At 36.7% G+C, this 16,690-nt stretch overlaps 1 protein-coding gene and 1 pseudogene across 8 annotated transcripts; both read right to left on the reverse strand.

Annotated features, from left to right (window-relative positions):
- Nucleotides 1-2,540: 2,540 nt before the first annotated feature.
- Nucleotides 2,541-7,753, reverse strand: ABCI12 (cobalt ion transmembrane transporter). 7 transcript variants are annotated; one of them, XR_016085235.1, is made up of 9 exons: nucleotides 7,076-7,753; nucleotides 6,107-6,223; nucleotides 5,530-5,766; nucleotides 5,175-5,339; nucleotides 4,947-5,022; nucleotides 4,418-4,482; nucleotides 3,281-3,332; nucleotides 3,056-3,167; nucleotides 2,541-2,967 (listed from the first exon to the last, which is right to left on the reverse strand). XR_016085235.1 is itself a non-coding variant. In XM_088902663.1 (8 exons), the coding sequence occupies exons 1-7, from the start codon at nucleotides 7,430-7,432 to the stop codon at nucleotides 3,303-3,305; spliced, it is 1,047 nt and encodes a 348-aa protein (XP_088758789.1). In that variant the 5' UTR covers nucleotides 7,433-7,753; the 3' UTR covers nucleotides 2,541-3,167; nucleotides 3,281-3,302. The 7 variants fall into 7 exon arrangements, 3 of the variants coding, with proteins under 3 accessions (XP_088758789.1, XP_088758788.1, XP_088758787.1); XR_016085234.1 differs by having other exon boundaries at nucleotides 3,056-3,184; XR_016085233.1 differs by having other exon boundaries at nucleotides 3,281-3,459; nucleotides 7,076-7,752.
- A 684-nt stretch (nucleotides 7,754-8,437) lies between these two features.
- On the reverse strand, nucleotides 8,438-14,183 carry LOC104586817 (membrane protein PM19L-like; annotated as a pseudogene). Its single transcript, XR_016085186.1, has 4 exons — nucleotides 14,010-14,183; nucleotides 11,885-12,094; nucleotides 10,686-10,731; nucleotides 8,438-8,661 (listed from the first exon to the last, which is right to left on the reverse strand). The product of XR_016085186.1 is annotated as a membrane protein PM19L-like (transcript).
- Between the last annotated feature and the right edge of the window lie 2,507 nt (nucleotides 14,184-16,690).

Genomic DNA, 16,690 nt, shown 5'->3' on the forward strand with positions numbered 1-16,690 from the left:
GTCATGAAATCAATCCTTCCAATTGCAAATTTTTCATTTTAGTTAATAAAATATCCTAAGATAACAACTCCCGACTATTTGGTCCTGACTAAAAGAAAACTCCATATAAAAAATCCTATCAAAATTCTACCGTTGTTTGGGAATAGGGGTCTGGAATCAGAATTGGAATGGGTTATTCCAATTCCAACTGTTTGGTTGGGCAAAATTGGAATCTCATTCTCATTCATGATGGAATGGTATTCCCTCTCCCTTGGGAATGAAATCTCATTCCGGTGATTCTAATCCCCATCCTGATTCCTGTCTGAAGACTCTGAACCAAATAGACTATAGTAATAGACCATTCATATTCTGATTCCAAAGGATTTTGATTCTGATTCTGGTTACAAACCAAACAAACCTTTAATTCCTGCAGTTTTGGTGTTATTGGATTGCTAATTGAATAACCAGGAAAAAAATCTGATTGCAAATTTAAACCACAATTAGAATGATACACCTAAAGCGTTTTTTGTTTTTTTTTTTTTTAACTTTGGCTTCTGGTTGAGGCTCTTTGAGAAATGAACTTCAACATAAATTAATTTGCATCCAACACTGTTTTCTTTACAGAATTGTTTAAAATGTTAAAATATTTATCGTATATTTTGTTATCTATTTTTTGCTCTTTATTAATTTTAAATAGGTAAATATTTACGGGATTACCTGAACTTCTAGCTAAATTTCCTCGATAGTTTTAATCCAAAATATGGTGGTTTCAAATATGTTCACCCAAAATTGGAGAAACCAGAAACAATGGCTGCATCGCAATTGTAAGGAAGCACATGCTGAATAACAGTTCCACCGGGCTTTCTCTGCATGACACCTTAGCCTAAATTACAGGTTGATGAATTCAAGGCTTAATTTGGAAAGAATACAAATGTACAATGCAAATACAACTTTCTCACAGCCCCATATACTGAGAATATCTCTGTATGAATAAAAATATATTAGTACGAAAATATTCTTAATGCACGGCTATAATTCGCTGTAAGGATTAAATCTGATTTTCTAGTTGAATGGGTGATGGGTCAAAGCTTAATATCATTAGGGAGCACGGTTCAAAGTATTAATACTCACAATAGACAAATTGTTTTGTCTGACTGTGAAACCCCACTCAACCACAATCCCCACTATTTGTTTATGCTTTTATGGTCAGTCAAAGTTTTTGCAATTAATTGCAGCCGGCTAAAAATGTAGCTTCGCTGCTTCAGTTCTGTTTGGGAATAGTGTGAATACAAATATATTGAGTGCAAATACAAGGTTTAAAAATACAGATAAGAACATATTTGTATGTTTGTATTTGCACCCTTCCCAAATGGACTCAACTCAAATGAGCTTACGAGAGAATTCAGTTGATAGTGAGCATTGATCCTATGAAGATACAGACCAGTTTTTATTACATTTGATAATACATCTGCCGACCTTCCAATAAAAACACAGACAGCATCCTCTGATCCACAGCATATGTGAACTGATTAAGATGCTGATGATCAAGGTGTTGACTGAAGAAACAAAACATCACGTGCCATTGATCCTCCCTTTATTTTTTGGTTTTGAGGATGGGGGCTTGGCAAAATACATTAGCTTGGTCAGGTGATCTATTTTTGTTCAGGAATCAAGTAAACGAGAAAAAAAAAAAAGAAAAACTTTGCATTAACTCCCAAAATGGTCAAATTTGGGGGAGGTGGTTTGGCAAATTGGTGAGGCATATGTCTCGTACAAGTAGGTGTTTGGCATCAGTGCTGGGAATACTGCACCGTTTTTCTCGGAAAACGGTGCTAGGCGTGTGAAGTCGTAAGAGAAAATGGTGTTTTTTTTTGAAACCGGTGCTGCCACAGGCTGTATTCTCACTAGCTTTTTGGTAGCAGTGCTGGCAGCAACATTTTCGACATGGTCTATATTATCCAACGTTCACATTGATGTCACATCATTACACCACTGGTAGCAATGCACCGTTTTCTAAAAAAATATTGAATTTGGCATTGCTCTAGATCACACTTTTCCGATTTCTAAGACAATCTAAAGTAACGTTTTTTTCTGGAAAAATAGTACCAAGCAAGAGAGTTACTTGACGCACCGTCTCAAAGCTTACACCTCACCTATTTCATGCCCAACTGCCTCACCTCTGCCTTTGGCCTTTTAAAACCTTGAAGAATATTTCCATGAGTGGTTGGATCTTGTGAGGACCTATTTGGGAGCTGAACTATGCTTTGAAGCACTGTGGACTCGGTATAAGCTTATTCAAAGAGGCTGAAGCGGAACGTCCCATTGGAAGGCAAGATATTAATACTTGTAGTCCATAAACGTTCTCCTTTAAATAAAGAGGCATGCCATTTCCCAGCTGATCCAGCAGAAATATGGGTAAAAGATATAAAACCCTTTTCAATATTGTATGTGTAAAAAAAAAAAAACAGAAACTTCAGTAATATTCAAAGACCAATGTTTCCAAGGAAAAGTGCAAGATACAGTAATGCTAAGCAGTGATGCACACATGTGGCTAATCCAAATGGCCTCCTGTAAGATTAATGTTCTGATCCATCAGCTTTGAATGTAACAAAAGCTTTCTCTTTACAATTAGGAATGGCGGTGCACTTTAACCAATGAAAATTGCATATCAGTAGGGGCCTGCAATGGTAAGATCTGTGGCTAACATAAGAATGTGGTTTCAGGTTTTGAGAGCAGCCACTTTGTGGCCCAATTTAAAATTGCATATCATCCAATACTTGACAACGAAATTTTGCAAAAATAAAAAATAAAAAAGGCACTTCTGACATTATACAGTAATCAAATGCCACACGTAATTTTGTGAATAGATGAAAGTCAATAATACATCTTCGGATGTATCATGATGCAAATTATTAAGTTAAGCGCCATCCAGTTAAATGACTGGAAATGCCCATTTAGGGGATTCTCAAATTATCACCAATTTGCTCCCTGCAAACAAGATTAAAAAACATGTGGGGTAAAAGACTGAAAATGAAAGAAATTAAAAGACTGGAAACCATTTAAGATAAGATGCAACCTGTAAGAAACTGAGGTCCGATGCTTCTTTCATCATAATACTTAGAAGGCAGATTGTCTTGTATATGTCCGGCATACTCTTTTTCTTTTGCACGTCCACTGGCATATACGATCTGGCAGGTACAGTTGACTATTGCAATACAGCAGGAAAGTTAACTTTCATGAATTGTATTGATATAACACTCCAGCGGGGCAGACCATGTAAAGGAAAATGATGAGAACTTACCCAAGGCTAAGCCAGAATCAGGTTAAAAAGAATTCAGACAGAAAAGCACCACCTATTAAAGCAACAAGGCATAACAATGAAATTATATCTTCCATCCCAAGGGATGAATCTGATGAGTCTGATAAGAGATAAATCTTGTGATAGTTGCTTTTCCCTCGGAACCCTCTAACAATCATTGCCTGTAAAATCCATAATTAGGAGATCAGGAGAACTTTTGGATGGGCAGGCCAATTGGTATAGTGGCAATTGTGATTCCATCACTCAGCAACCAGCAAGAAGACACCTTATGTCAATAGCATAATTCTGATGGAAATTTGGCAGTTTAAGGTCCAATTAAAGTGCCTTGTTTTTTTTTTCCGGAAAGGTAAAAGTCAAAAGTATTTTGTTGAAGAGCTGTAGACAATTACAATGATGAGATGTAAAAGCAAAGTCCACTACAAAACTGTACAAACAAACTGCTATACAAGCTTTCTATGGCAATAAGGACTCGCTAAACACTGTACCCAGTTTACCACCAACCTTGCTAACTGCTAAAGTTGTATGACACATGACTTAACAACCTTGGAATCCATCTCAAAATCATAAAGCATAAAGTTGGAAGCAAGGTTCTAAATATCGATTGTATCAGCCTGTATCAGTGCTTTTTGTTGTGTTTTATTTATTTATTTTTAAACCAGTTCAGAGGGGTCAGTTTAAGTCCCGGCTACCCTCTGAACCATGGCCTGACCCGATACACCCCCTGTAGGGGCGTATTGGGAAGGCCCCAATACGATATGTATCGGCTGATACGTGACGAAATTTTGAGCCTTGGTTGGAAGCTATCTGATTTGATGAAGTAAGACAATCTTCATGGTCCTCTTCCAAAGCCTTTACCCCATCTGATTGCATTAGAAGAATCTCTTATTTAGGAGAGAATACAGTCCAATGCAGCAACCCTAAGACCAAAAATAAAGTGTGGCATGGAAAGACTCCCCTATGGGTTAAGGCTTGCTGCATTGAGAAGAACTGGGATAACACAGTCCAAGACCATATTTGTTGGTGAAGCCAGTCTTGTCAACGTAGCAACCTAAGAGGAATACTAACCCAGCAAATATGCAAACCTTCAGTTTTGATGGATAGAGCCTAAAAAGAACCAACCTGGGAGATTTGCTCAGCATGACTGAAAATATTTTTGAAGATTCGACGAACATATATGACATAAACTGCAAGAGAAAAAGAATACATTGAAAAACTTCTAAAAGACAGAAAGCAAAAATAATTAGCTATTGATTGGTACGGATTTTTTATGTCTCTTGTGATCATGATATTTGTATATTTGCATACTTTCTATTTCTTCTTTTAAGAAGTAAAGTTTCTGCTTTTATTGTTAGCTACTAAAAAAAGGAAGATGGAGAAAGAAGTATTAAGTTATTATCGTAAGGAAACCAAGAAACTTCTTTCTTTTCTATTTCTGTATGTTTCTCAAGGGGTTAAAAGGGTTTGGTCTAGGTAGTAAAGAAAGATTTGAAGACTTGTGCTTTCAATAGAAAATATAACATGGAAGGGCAGAATATGATTCCTGTACATGATCACAAACAGCTGGTGCAAGGCTTGGACAACAATGACAGTGATGACATGAATAATGTTGATGTTGTTGATGATGATGATGATTGCAATCAAAACTTACTATCAATAGTTTCCATTACTGTCAACTGCCTCCATTTTATCCTACGAGCTACAATCCCCAATGCAGCATTGCGGACCTGCCAATGGTATATGAATAATTCAAGAGCAAATCATTGATTTAAAGATTTTCTCCAATATAAGTGTTCAAATTACCAAAAGAGATGAAAAGTTCTATAGAAAGATGATATTATGAAAGTTTCTTAAAAAGGCACCTACTCAACTATCTTACCTCATCAAAAACTAGATTGACGAACCTCAATGAAAGTAGTAGGGTAAGGATAATTTCAGCCACTGGAGCACCAATGCACGCCAAGGGGTGCATAAACCACCCAAAAGCAGATGCAAGTTGCTCTGGAGTTGTGGTTGTCAAGCAGAGGCTCGCACTTTGAAAGATCTTTCATGAAAAAAAAAAAGAGAAAAAGGAAAAAAAAAGGTATAGGTCTCAGAATGTTATAGCAACTAATTGACCAAAACTGATCAAAACTTTCTTTCAGAATTAACTAGAATTTAGTCTATAAACAAGTGCCTCATTATGAGTTCAAAAATCAAAAGAACCGAGACTGTAGAAGGAAATAAAAACATACAGTGAAGGTAAGACATGCAGATGTGCTTGCTACTGATAGGCCTTTCCTCGTAAGCTGTAGTGGCCCTAGTTTCATAACCAAATATGAATAACCTCCCAAAGACATAGGGATATCAGGTAATCCCACCATAGCTGCAGGTGGGGTTCTTAACTGCACCAGAGGAGGCACACCATCTGAGCCGAATCCCAGCATTAGAAATAAAAACCCAGAGAGAAGGCCCACTCTTCCCAATTGATCCTACAAAAAGGCATTGAAATGTATTCATCACTATTATAGAAATAGAAAGAAAAGAAAAGGCTAAAAAAGTGATAGCAAAGCCAATATAATTCTCAACTCAAACAAGTCAGAGCAATGTCCAGGTATTACCCACTTCACCCAAGTTTAACCAACTCATCCTACTCCTACAAGATTTCCCAAATGTCAATAACAAGATTTTACCACTTTTGTGACTTGTAAGATCAATTTTGTGGAAATTTCACCACAATGTAAGGATTATGATGTGAGATGCAGAACAGGTGGAGTTGTTTACATCCTAGAACTGCTCAAGCTTCATTGGCTACTTAAGGGACAGACTTACCATCCACACATGCTTAGGGAGAATCCAAATTGATAGAAGAGCCAAATATATGACTAATCCAAAGCGCATAACTATATGTGATCTGGCAGGTAAAGCAACAAGAGCCAGAAGCCATACCTGCAAAATGGAGAACAGTCATAAAAATAGGACAAATTCAAATACTTATTCACAAAGGTGTTTATCATCAGGCATAACTATAGACCTAGATAGAGTCCAGTAAAGTACTAAAGCGTAGAAATTTCAAATATACAACTGATTGAAAAAAAAAAACTATAGAGAAAATCTTGATTAAAACTTGGGCCAAGGACTTCTATAAATGTTTTTGTCGATTCAACTGATACAATAGATAAACCAGAGAGGCCAATAAACTTAATCCAATACCAGAAAGAAAAACAACCTAATTTGGGATGAAATAAATGATCACCACTCCCAACCAAAATAAAATAAAATTTAAAACTCAAAATAAATCCAGAAAATATAACTCCAATCAATTAAGTTGACCACTAAGTCAATAGGCCATAAAACGAGAGAAAGTATATTGAGATAGTTTGATCATGAGCATAGAAGACCATCTACAGAAAAAATGGCCTGTTACAAGTTGAAGGAGCTTTCGGTCTTCTGTGGAAGTAATAAGAAATTATCTAAGCGCCCATAACTTAAGCATGGATATGGCACCGAACAAAAACATAATGGTGAAATAGGATTCATCTCGCCGACCCCATATATTTGGGACAAGGCTTAGTCGCTTAGATGAAGATGACTACGCCATAATTGAATAAAAGAAGCAACCCAAAATAACGAAAATCAAACTCATGATTCACAATCACCAATTTTCCAGCATTGAAAAAGAAAAAAAAAATATAATAAACAACAAAAAAAACCACACCGTCAAATTTCACCCTCAACCATCACAGTGAAATAAAAATAAGTATAAGGAGTTGTAAAGAATAAGAAGAGTGCGAACATTACCAACTTGATTCTGGGGTCGACCGAATGCAAAAACGTGGTGGGCGAGGATACGAACTGGCAAATGGGACTGGAAGTTGCACCGGAAATTAGTCTAAAAATTTTCTCTGCTACTGCTCCTTTCGGAACAAACTTCCCCCATCTTCCCGTTTCACCGGGATCATGTGTCGAACTCCGAATTTCTAACTTCCTCCTCTTCAATGGTTTAAGGGTTTTCTTCCATGAGAGCTGTGTATTAGGCCTTGAGCGATTCAAGGAAAATCGAGGTCTGGGACTTACGGAAATAAGATTTTTGCTTGTATAATTTGCAGAAAGAGATGGAGATAAAACCGTGGGGAAGACATGTATTCTGCAGCTCATGAGTGCCAGGCTCCCAGTTGAGTTGGATTTTGAGAGGTAAGACCAGAGTATAGACGAGTTTATCGGGATCTTTACTTGCTGTCAAATGGCGGGAATTTGTTGAAGATTCATCGTACAAGGGAAAGAAGCCACCTAACTGGCCATACGAACAAGGGTCTAGGATGATGTTTGGCAACATTGCTGATTCTTCCTTGTCGATATTTTCAGAAACCGCTGATTTCTAAAATGGGTGATTTTTCAAAAATCATCAATTTTTGTTGTTGTTGGGTACCATTTCTGCCATGTGAGCAGGCAATGAATTTGTTAGTAGTGATTCTCAAGGTGATGGGATCTGCTCTTCACACCCACATCCCACCGTCTCGCATGAATAATAATTTATATGTATGGGAGATATTTCCCATGTATCACTGGAACATGATGTTGTAAGATCGGTGTAAGGAGCAGATTCGGACTCATTCTCAAGAGTAATTTCTTTCATGAAGTGAATCTCTCCAATGGCATACATCTGATGCCATGTCATTCATGAGAAATTGTAATTGGTTGAAAATTGGGAAATCATAAAAGATGGTAATTCCTCATCCAGGACTATTCAATGAAATCAACCAACCAAACAGTGGATTCATCGCTGAACACTGATTCTTGATTCACAAACATGATCTCGATGCAACCGCAGATGTTTTTATTAGTTCATGTTTTATAAAGCCTAATTGAAATCAGAATGGCCCGCTGGCCCCATAACATTCTCCATTTGAGGGAATGGTCATTCCCTCCCCCTCCCATGGGTATGAGATCACGTTCCTGCCAATTCCAACTCCAATTTTGATCTCCATCAGAACCAAACAAGTTGTGAGGATAGACCATTCTGATAATTTGATCACTTGTCAATGAGTTCATTATATTCATTAATATTTACTACACGTTTAAATACTCTTACTTTTAATTGATTCAATTTTATAAAATATATTTTTTCGTTTAATAAATCAACCAATCACATCTTTTGTTGGCAATTGGCACCATAGATTTTGCCCTAATAATCACTTATTTTATTCGTTTCAAACATTAGTAGAAAGTAGAAACAGCCGAGACATTGGTCCAGTGTTGAATCAAAACCAGTGACATAACAGCTAGCATTTTCAATCTCACACTCTTCCTCCACTGGTTCTGTGTCGATCAACCATATAAAGTAATTGTGTACCGCTGAGAACGATTGTTAACACTTCCATACTCCGCTGCAAATTCAACACACACAGTGATGACATAAAAAGTCGGAAGCATACAAAAATCAACGTGAATTGTTTTTCTTGAATCGGTTTCAAACACAAATCAAAACCATCTGATTTGAGAATAGATTGCCGGTTTCAGTTGTACATTTTTTTTGTTTTCAAAATCGAAACCAAAAACATGTGATTGAATCTTGTTTTAAAAACATGTTTTTGTCTGATTATTTAACATCACATTCTATAAATCATATAATTTCTATATTAAAAAAATTGTTTTTGTTTTAAAAACCATTATTTTATTGGTTATAAAAACACGTATTGTTTTTTGAAACAAAGCCAACTTATTTTATCCTTTGAAAACAAAAACAGAGTTCAAGAATTGGCTTTTGGTTTTTTTGCTGATGTGGCAATTCAAAAACATTTATGAGTCTCCTTAAATGCTCCACCAAATTTTATCCCTCCTTCCTTCTCACTGGTTTGATTAGAAAATTAACTTTTGATTTTGGCTATAGATTACAATTGGGGAAAATTTTCGATTACTACCCTGTAATTTGTGGCTAATGCCATTTTAGTCCAAAACTTTAAAATGTGACAATTCACCACCCAAACTTTCAAAACATGACAATCCAGTACCTGCCATTAATCAGCAGTTGACCTGCTGTTAAGTGATGTTTGAAAAGGATGCAAATGCCCTCCGAGTGCCATTTAATTTTCTTTATCAACCATCTAAAGTTCTAAACGTTGACAAAAAATTAATAGTCTCAAATCCTTCCTTCTTCCATTCAAGAAAGTTGGGGTTACATTTGAGTGGGCATTCTTGTGACCCCAACTTTCTTGAATATAAGAGGCAAGGATTTTGGACTATTAATTTTTTTGTCAATGTTTGGATAGTTGATAAAGAAAATTAGATGACACTCGAAGGGCATTTGTGTCTTTTTCAAATGGCATTTAACGGCTGATTAACAGCTACTTAACGACAGGTACTGGTTTGTCACGTTTTGACAATTCGGGTACTGAATTGCCACATTTTAAAGTTCGGGGACCAAAGTGACACTAGACCCAAGGGTACTAATCGGGAATTTTCCCTTACATTTATTTTGAATAGAAATCAGGTTAGAATTACTTCCTATATGTAATCTCTTAGGTGATGTTTGGCATCAATGCTGATTTCTTAGAAATTGGTGCCACATCGGATCCATGTCAGAAATTGAAAAATCAGTGATTTTTCCTTGTTTAGTTGGTCGATTATACGGATTTCTGGGAAATCAGCAAAAAATCGATCCTTGAAACCATCGGATCCACATTCAATGATTCCCCAATTTTCAGGCGATTTCGATTTTTGTTGGGTGAGGTGGCATCCTATGTGGCAAGGACAAGAAGGTGTTCAGTGTTTCAATGAAAAATAATCACTCTTGAAAATCAATATCAAACAATCTCAAAAGTGATTTCTAAAATATCGGTTGACATGGAGGAAGTTATACCAAATAACAAAAAAAGAGTGATTTTTGGAAAATCATTGATTTTAGTAATCACTGTTTTTCACAAAATCAGGTGTAAAGAATCACCATTGATGCCAAACATCACCCTAGTAAAGTTAAATCCAAAGGTCTTTCTCCAATTTCCATTCCTCATAAAAAAAAAAAATTGTTTTACAAAGCAGGTTTGCATCATTTTCAAGCATTCCATGGGCTTTGTTGGTTTGTAGTGCAATTTAATTTGCATTATAGCTCAGTTTGGAAGGAGTATAAATATAAATATGTAGAATGCAAAACCTTATATTTTATATGTATTTGTATTATACATATTTATATTTTTACTCCTTCCAAACTGAGCCAATACAAAAAAAAAATGCAAATTCTGATCTTTTTGTTTTTATTTTCACTTTATTTTGCTGTAGGTTTTATTTAACTCTATCTGCACTTCCGCCAAACAAATAAAATCATTTGCACCAATTTAAATAAATTGCACTGCAAATAAACTAGGTTTGGTGTTTCTGCTTTGTATCGCTTTGTATCAGTAAGTGGAGTACTTACCAAGTTTGTATCGCTCCAGCCTATATCAATCTCTTTACATGCCAATCTGCAACATAAATAATATTCCATCTGCTTTATGTTACCTTCAAGCCTCCAACACCAAAATGTAAAGAAGCAATCAACAGGATCAGTGGGTGGGTAGGGAGGCAAATGCTTTGACTGATTATCTTGCTAAACATGGGGCTATTAGGGATCTTTTATTTTGGCAACATTGTAAAATTTTTCTGATCTTTTGTAATGGTTAGGGGAGGCTGCATCTGGTGCCTCTCCAAGGGTTTCTTGTAAAATCTTATTCCTATTATTTAATGAAATCATTTTCAGTTAAAAAAAAAAAACAAGATCAAAATATCGATATCCAAGGTCATGGGCAAGGATCAAAATTTTGATGCCATACCTATAGCGGGTCTATCATATCATATCTTTTAAAAAACAAATATATAAAAATCAATTTAAAAAAAACTAAAAAAATATAAAAGTGCATGGCTTTTAGGTATTGATACTTTGAACGTAAAAAAAAAACCTTGGTTATGGGGATTCATAGATACACCAATGCACATAGGGGGGGTTGAAAACTTGGGAATCATAAAAGTAGGGATGAGCAAAAGAAAAACCGAAAAACTAAAATAGAAAACCGGTTGGGTTTTGGTTAGCCAAAATAGAAAACCGGTGGCTAACCGAACCGAATGGTATACATATAGTTATATTATATATATATTTTATATTTTCTATACATTATAAATTAATAAATATGCATTATATATAAATATATATTTATAATATATTATTTATTATTTATTATTTAAAATATAATATTATATTTATTTCTAGAATTTTATTATATATTTATATATTTTTCTATAATAAATATTGTAAATAATAAAAAACCAAAAAACCGACGAACCAAACTGAGTTAACTGAACCAATTAACCAGTTAATCGATCGGCTTTGATTCGATTTCGCTTACCGATAATCCCGATTCGGTTTCAAAAATTAGCCCACAATTCGATTAACTGAGCCATGAGAACCTCTACATAAAAGGCATCTCTCTCATGCAAATAAAAGTAAAAAAATAAACAAATAAACAAATATTGGTCTGATGCACCACTACTTAATTTTTGGTATCATTGGTATCAACCATAATGATATTTTGATCATTGATGCAATAGAAGCGAAGTTTAAAAATAAAAGAGAACACATACCCCATGGCTAGAAGGGTGAGGGCCCAGGTGAGAATAGAAGAAGTGGCACTGAGAGTACGCTGGCCACATTCCACTGAATGACATTATTGATCCCAGAAATTGAGGTGGCAACACCCACAAGTCCAGCTATGAGAGAGACAATGACAAAGAAGCCTGTTGCCATGTTTCCAATTGGAAAATATATTGGAAATAGGTGGGCTGGGATTGATACTACATATGCAAGAGAGAATAATTAGCATATATGGTCATTAATTTCAAAAAATTAAATAAAAACCCAAGAGCTCGTATCTGCTACCCACATAGGTACCCACAAGACACTTGTTGTGCACCCGAAACACCTTCCCAAGAATGACAACTGAGATGTTCCCAATGTGTCTGGTTGTGGTATCTAGTGAGTAGGTTTTTGTGAATAGAGGTGTGGGTAGTAGATAAGCAGATCCGGATTCCACTCATAATCCTCCATACTAGGGGTGGTCACAAGTCGAGCTTTTCATGAGCTATTCGAGTTTGTGTCGTGAAAAGCTCAGTTCGGCTTGATTTTAACCAAGTTTTAGCTCAATTTACAAACTCATTTATTAATCGAGCCGAGCTCGAATAGATAATAATAATAATAAAATTATAGAAAATAATATATATAATAAAAATATTATATATAATATTTTAATTTTTATATATAATAATAACTAATTATTATAATTCTTAATTTTATAAATATCAAATAAAAAAAATTTTTTATATAAATTTTTTATAAAACGTTTTTCTCAAGTCGAGCTTGAGCCGAGCCGAGCTCGAACCAAGCTCAAGCCTCGTACTACCTTGGTGAGCCGAGCTTGAATAGCTAGCTATTCGACTCGGCTCGGCTCGAATCCACCCCTACTCCATACACCCTGTAATTGAGAATTGAGATGGTTGTTTGGCCAAGATGTCAACTCGCTCAATAAGATCTCTAGCTGGTTGTAGTGGAGATTTGGGGTCAATTCCTGTCTTCACCTGAGTTGGGACTTGGGAGCCATGGTTTTGGGAGACTGAATTATCTCCCTTTGTGTAGCCCCATGAAGTCTGAGAGAAATGATCACTCTGCACCATTCCAAAATTGGAGACACAAGAGCAAACTCGCATAACTACTAACTCTCCATGGTATGACCAGTGGGTTTCATGTGCACCCTGCTCTATGAAAAAACTTTGGCTGTTTGGGACCAAACAGCCTAGGCTGTTGAAAATGTTATCAGTTATGACACGTTAACCCATTCATGCCCTTATTTGTCTTTTGGCCAAAAAATGTAATACAATTATTCTTTTATGCCACACTGATAATAACATGTCATGCCCAAAAACGTTTTCAACAACCTAGGTTGTTGGCCCCTACAACCAAAGTTATTATGTAATGAAAAAAATAAATCCTACATTATGGGTTTGATTATGATATGGAAAAGATATGATATCAGAAAAGCAAGTGACCAATAAATTAGAATCATAAGCATGGTAGTGAATCAGGTATTATTTATCAAAATTCATAGGTGAGTTTTGATTGGTCAAAACTCTTTCCATATCATATATTTCCCGTATCATAGATTTCCCCCCTACATTATATATATGAAACTCTATTCCTTGTTTGGTTTGAAAGGAAAGAAAGGAAGGAAAAAATGTTTGAAAGAAAAGGGGTATAGGTTCTTTACCTTTTCTTTCAAACCAAGGTCAAGGAATCCATGTTCTAAACCTTTTTAAGCCATTGAATTCAAGCTATCGGTTCATGATTTCAGTCAAACCAGTAGCCCTCTGGTCATGGAATATCATATGCCTTCATGGGTTTTTGTAAACAAGGTCAAAGGAACCAGATTGGCTCATGAGCTTGAGACTTGGGAGTGAAATGTAAATAGCATCACTATCACTGGATTATACATAAAACCCAGTAGTCAAAGTCATAAATGACCAAAGCATCGGTTACAATCTAAATCGAGCTTGGATCTGCTGCCCACGAGTTGTTCTTATATCTCTACCCATGGGATATTACAGCATTGGAAAAATCTCCCTCATCATTTATGAGGAGAGTTCCGGATACAAGGCAGTGGTGTCCTATGGGTTGAGATGGGGGAACAATTTGTGGATAGCAGTTATCTAAGTTTACCTATTCGATGAGTATGCTCGATCCCATAGTTAATAGACCGTCCAGTGATCATGGCGACGATACCATACATTAAAAGGTTGAGAGTTAGGAGGATGAATGCGAATGATTTGGTTCCTCCTGAAGTCATTGCTTCAAAGCAGAATAAAACCCCAACAGGTTCTCTGAAAAACTAACCCTTAATCTTCTTCTAACCAAGGAAGATAAGATATGTAGTGTATTATATAAACAAAATAGAGTAACCCTTTGATATTCCTCTCCCTATGCTGGTGCCTTCAATCCAAAGAAATGCTTCTTTAGTTCCTTGCCCTTGTGGCTGGTCTTGCCTCAATGTGGGGAAAGAATCCCTCTCGAGTCCTAAACTACAGAGGCGTAGGTGGATTCTCTCTTTTTGGGGCCCATCAACATAAATTGAAGGCATTTTGGGCTACTACCCATTTAGGGTTTTTATGTTTTTAGTAAGGAATGATTCAATGATCCTGCATCTTTTCAACATAGAGTTTTGAAGCACTCCAAGTATCCAATAAATAGAGGTGTAATGTGGGCCATGCCAGGTAGGCATCCAACACAATTCCAACAATGGCAGGGGCATGCATGGTAGGTCCAGGATGAGGACATGTGATGCAGGTTGGATCGCATCCTGGCCGTCCGCTCATAACTAACTCCAGGTAGGTTTAAGTATAAATAAGTGGCATCACTCCCTAGGTAAGCTATCTTGGCATTTATTTTTCTAATCTTTTTAGCTCCCTGGTGACCTCATCTGACCTTGTTTGAGCTACTCTACTCAGGTTTCGTCCACCCCCTCAGTACGCACTTACTAACTTGATCGTCGGAGTCTCTGCCCCTGGGATAACACTGGGGGCCTCTGATGTGCTTCTTCCTTCACAGGTCGGACTTACAGGCCCTCGGCTCTATTATCCCTCGGACACATTAGCAAGCCCTCGTCTACAGAAGCATAATTATATTGTTGCCCTCGATCCATCCTTGGCAGCAATACAAATGAAATTGCCTTCATGAAGAGCCATTACAATGTCCAAAATCATCTTCATCTTTGGAGTAATTTATGATTAGTTTGGACATGATCACTCACTCATTCACTAGGACTTTCATTTAAAATCTCTCTCTCTCTCGGATAGGCAAAATGCACCATTAACATGCTAATTTAGTATGCCTATTGTAAGCTATTTAGTTCAATAAATGATATGCTCCCTACTTTTCCCTTCCTGGAGCATACTTCCATTTCTTATGATATTGAAGAGGGTATATGGTTAGTATAAAATTTGCCTTCATTTTGCATTCCGAGATTTTCACCAATTTACCCCATTAATGTCTTGGAGTTCGTTGTTTGCCACTGATAACTTTTTTTATACCTTTTTGCACATTGGGGAGTTGGGACCATTGGATGAATTGAGATATGCTCCTGACAAGACACTCCTCACACTGATCTCACAACCACATCCCATCATGTATTGAGAAAACCACCCATGAAAAATAATAAACAAGAATGGAAAATGTTCCCGATGTGCAGGGAATATGCTGTGAGGTCGGTGTGAAGCCAATGTGTGTAGACGTGGGTTAGGGAAGCTTGGGGTTGCTTAGGACATGAAGGGTGTATTCTCTAGGCTAATGGGGGTAGAGTTCTCTCCCTAAGCTAGATTATGTTTCTAGAATGTGAAAAATGTGTGGTATTTATAGATTTTTGTGGAGGATTCAAGAATGGAATGAAGGGCTAAGATTGAGAGACAAGAAAGATCAAAAGCTGAGGCTTAAAAGGGTTTTTGGAGGGAGATTGATTGAGAGAATGGGCTGTCAAGACAACTTTGGGAGAGATCCTCTCAATCAATCAAGATAATGAGTGGAAGATTTTACCAATTTACCTAAATTGGACATCCTCTCAATCAATCTAGAGGTTGGGAGAAAGGTTTGATCGTGGGATGCCCTAGGCTTGAAGTTGTAGTGAAAGGGATTCCAAACGAAAGGCCTGAATTGAGTCTAGCATTCGGTCTCAAGATAGAGGGGTTAACGGTGTCGGAATTAGATGATCTTGGACTATTGGACTCAGAATTTCAAAACCTATCCATCTATAAGGTTGGGTTACAAATTTCATGAGGCATAGGGTTCAGGATCAAAGATGATTCCGATCGGATGATTAGAATTGGTTCTGACTTCGGGTCTTGAGATGAAGGGATAAACGGTGTTGGATTTGGGTGATCTTGGTGTTGTCGGACTTGGATTTTTGGGCTCTACGTACCTATGGTTTTGGATTTCTGATTTGATGTGAAATGGGGTTTATGATCAAAATGACTCCAATCAGACAATCGGAATCGGTTCTAGCTTCGGGTCTTATGACGATGGGGTAAAAAGTGCCGACTCGGGTGATCTTGGTGTCATTGAATTTGGATTTTTGGACTCTACGTACCTATGGTTTTGGATTTCTGATATGGTGTAAAATGAGGTTCAGTATCAAAATGACTCTGATCAGACGATCATAATCGATTTCAGCTTCGAGTCTTAGGATGAAGGGGTAAACAGAGTTGGATTTAGGTGATCTTGATGTCGTTGGGTTTGGATTTTTGGGCTCTACGTACCTATGGTTTTGGATTTCTGGTTTGGTGTTAAATGAGGTTCAGGATCAAAATGACTCTGATCAGACGATCAGAATCGATTTTGGCTTCAGGTCTAAA

The sequence above is a fragment of the Nelumbo nucifera genome, chromosome 4, assembly GCF_055504915.1.
Source record: "Nelumbo nucifera cultivar China Antique chromosome 4, China Antique-T2T, whole genome shotgun sequence".
Lineage (NCBI taxonomy): Eukaryota > Viridiplantae > Streptophyta > Magnoliopsida > Proteales > Nelumbonaceae > Nelumbo > Nelumbo nucifera.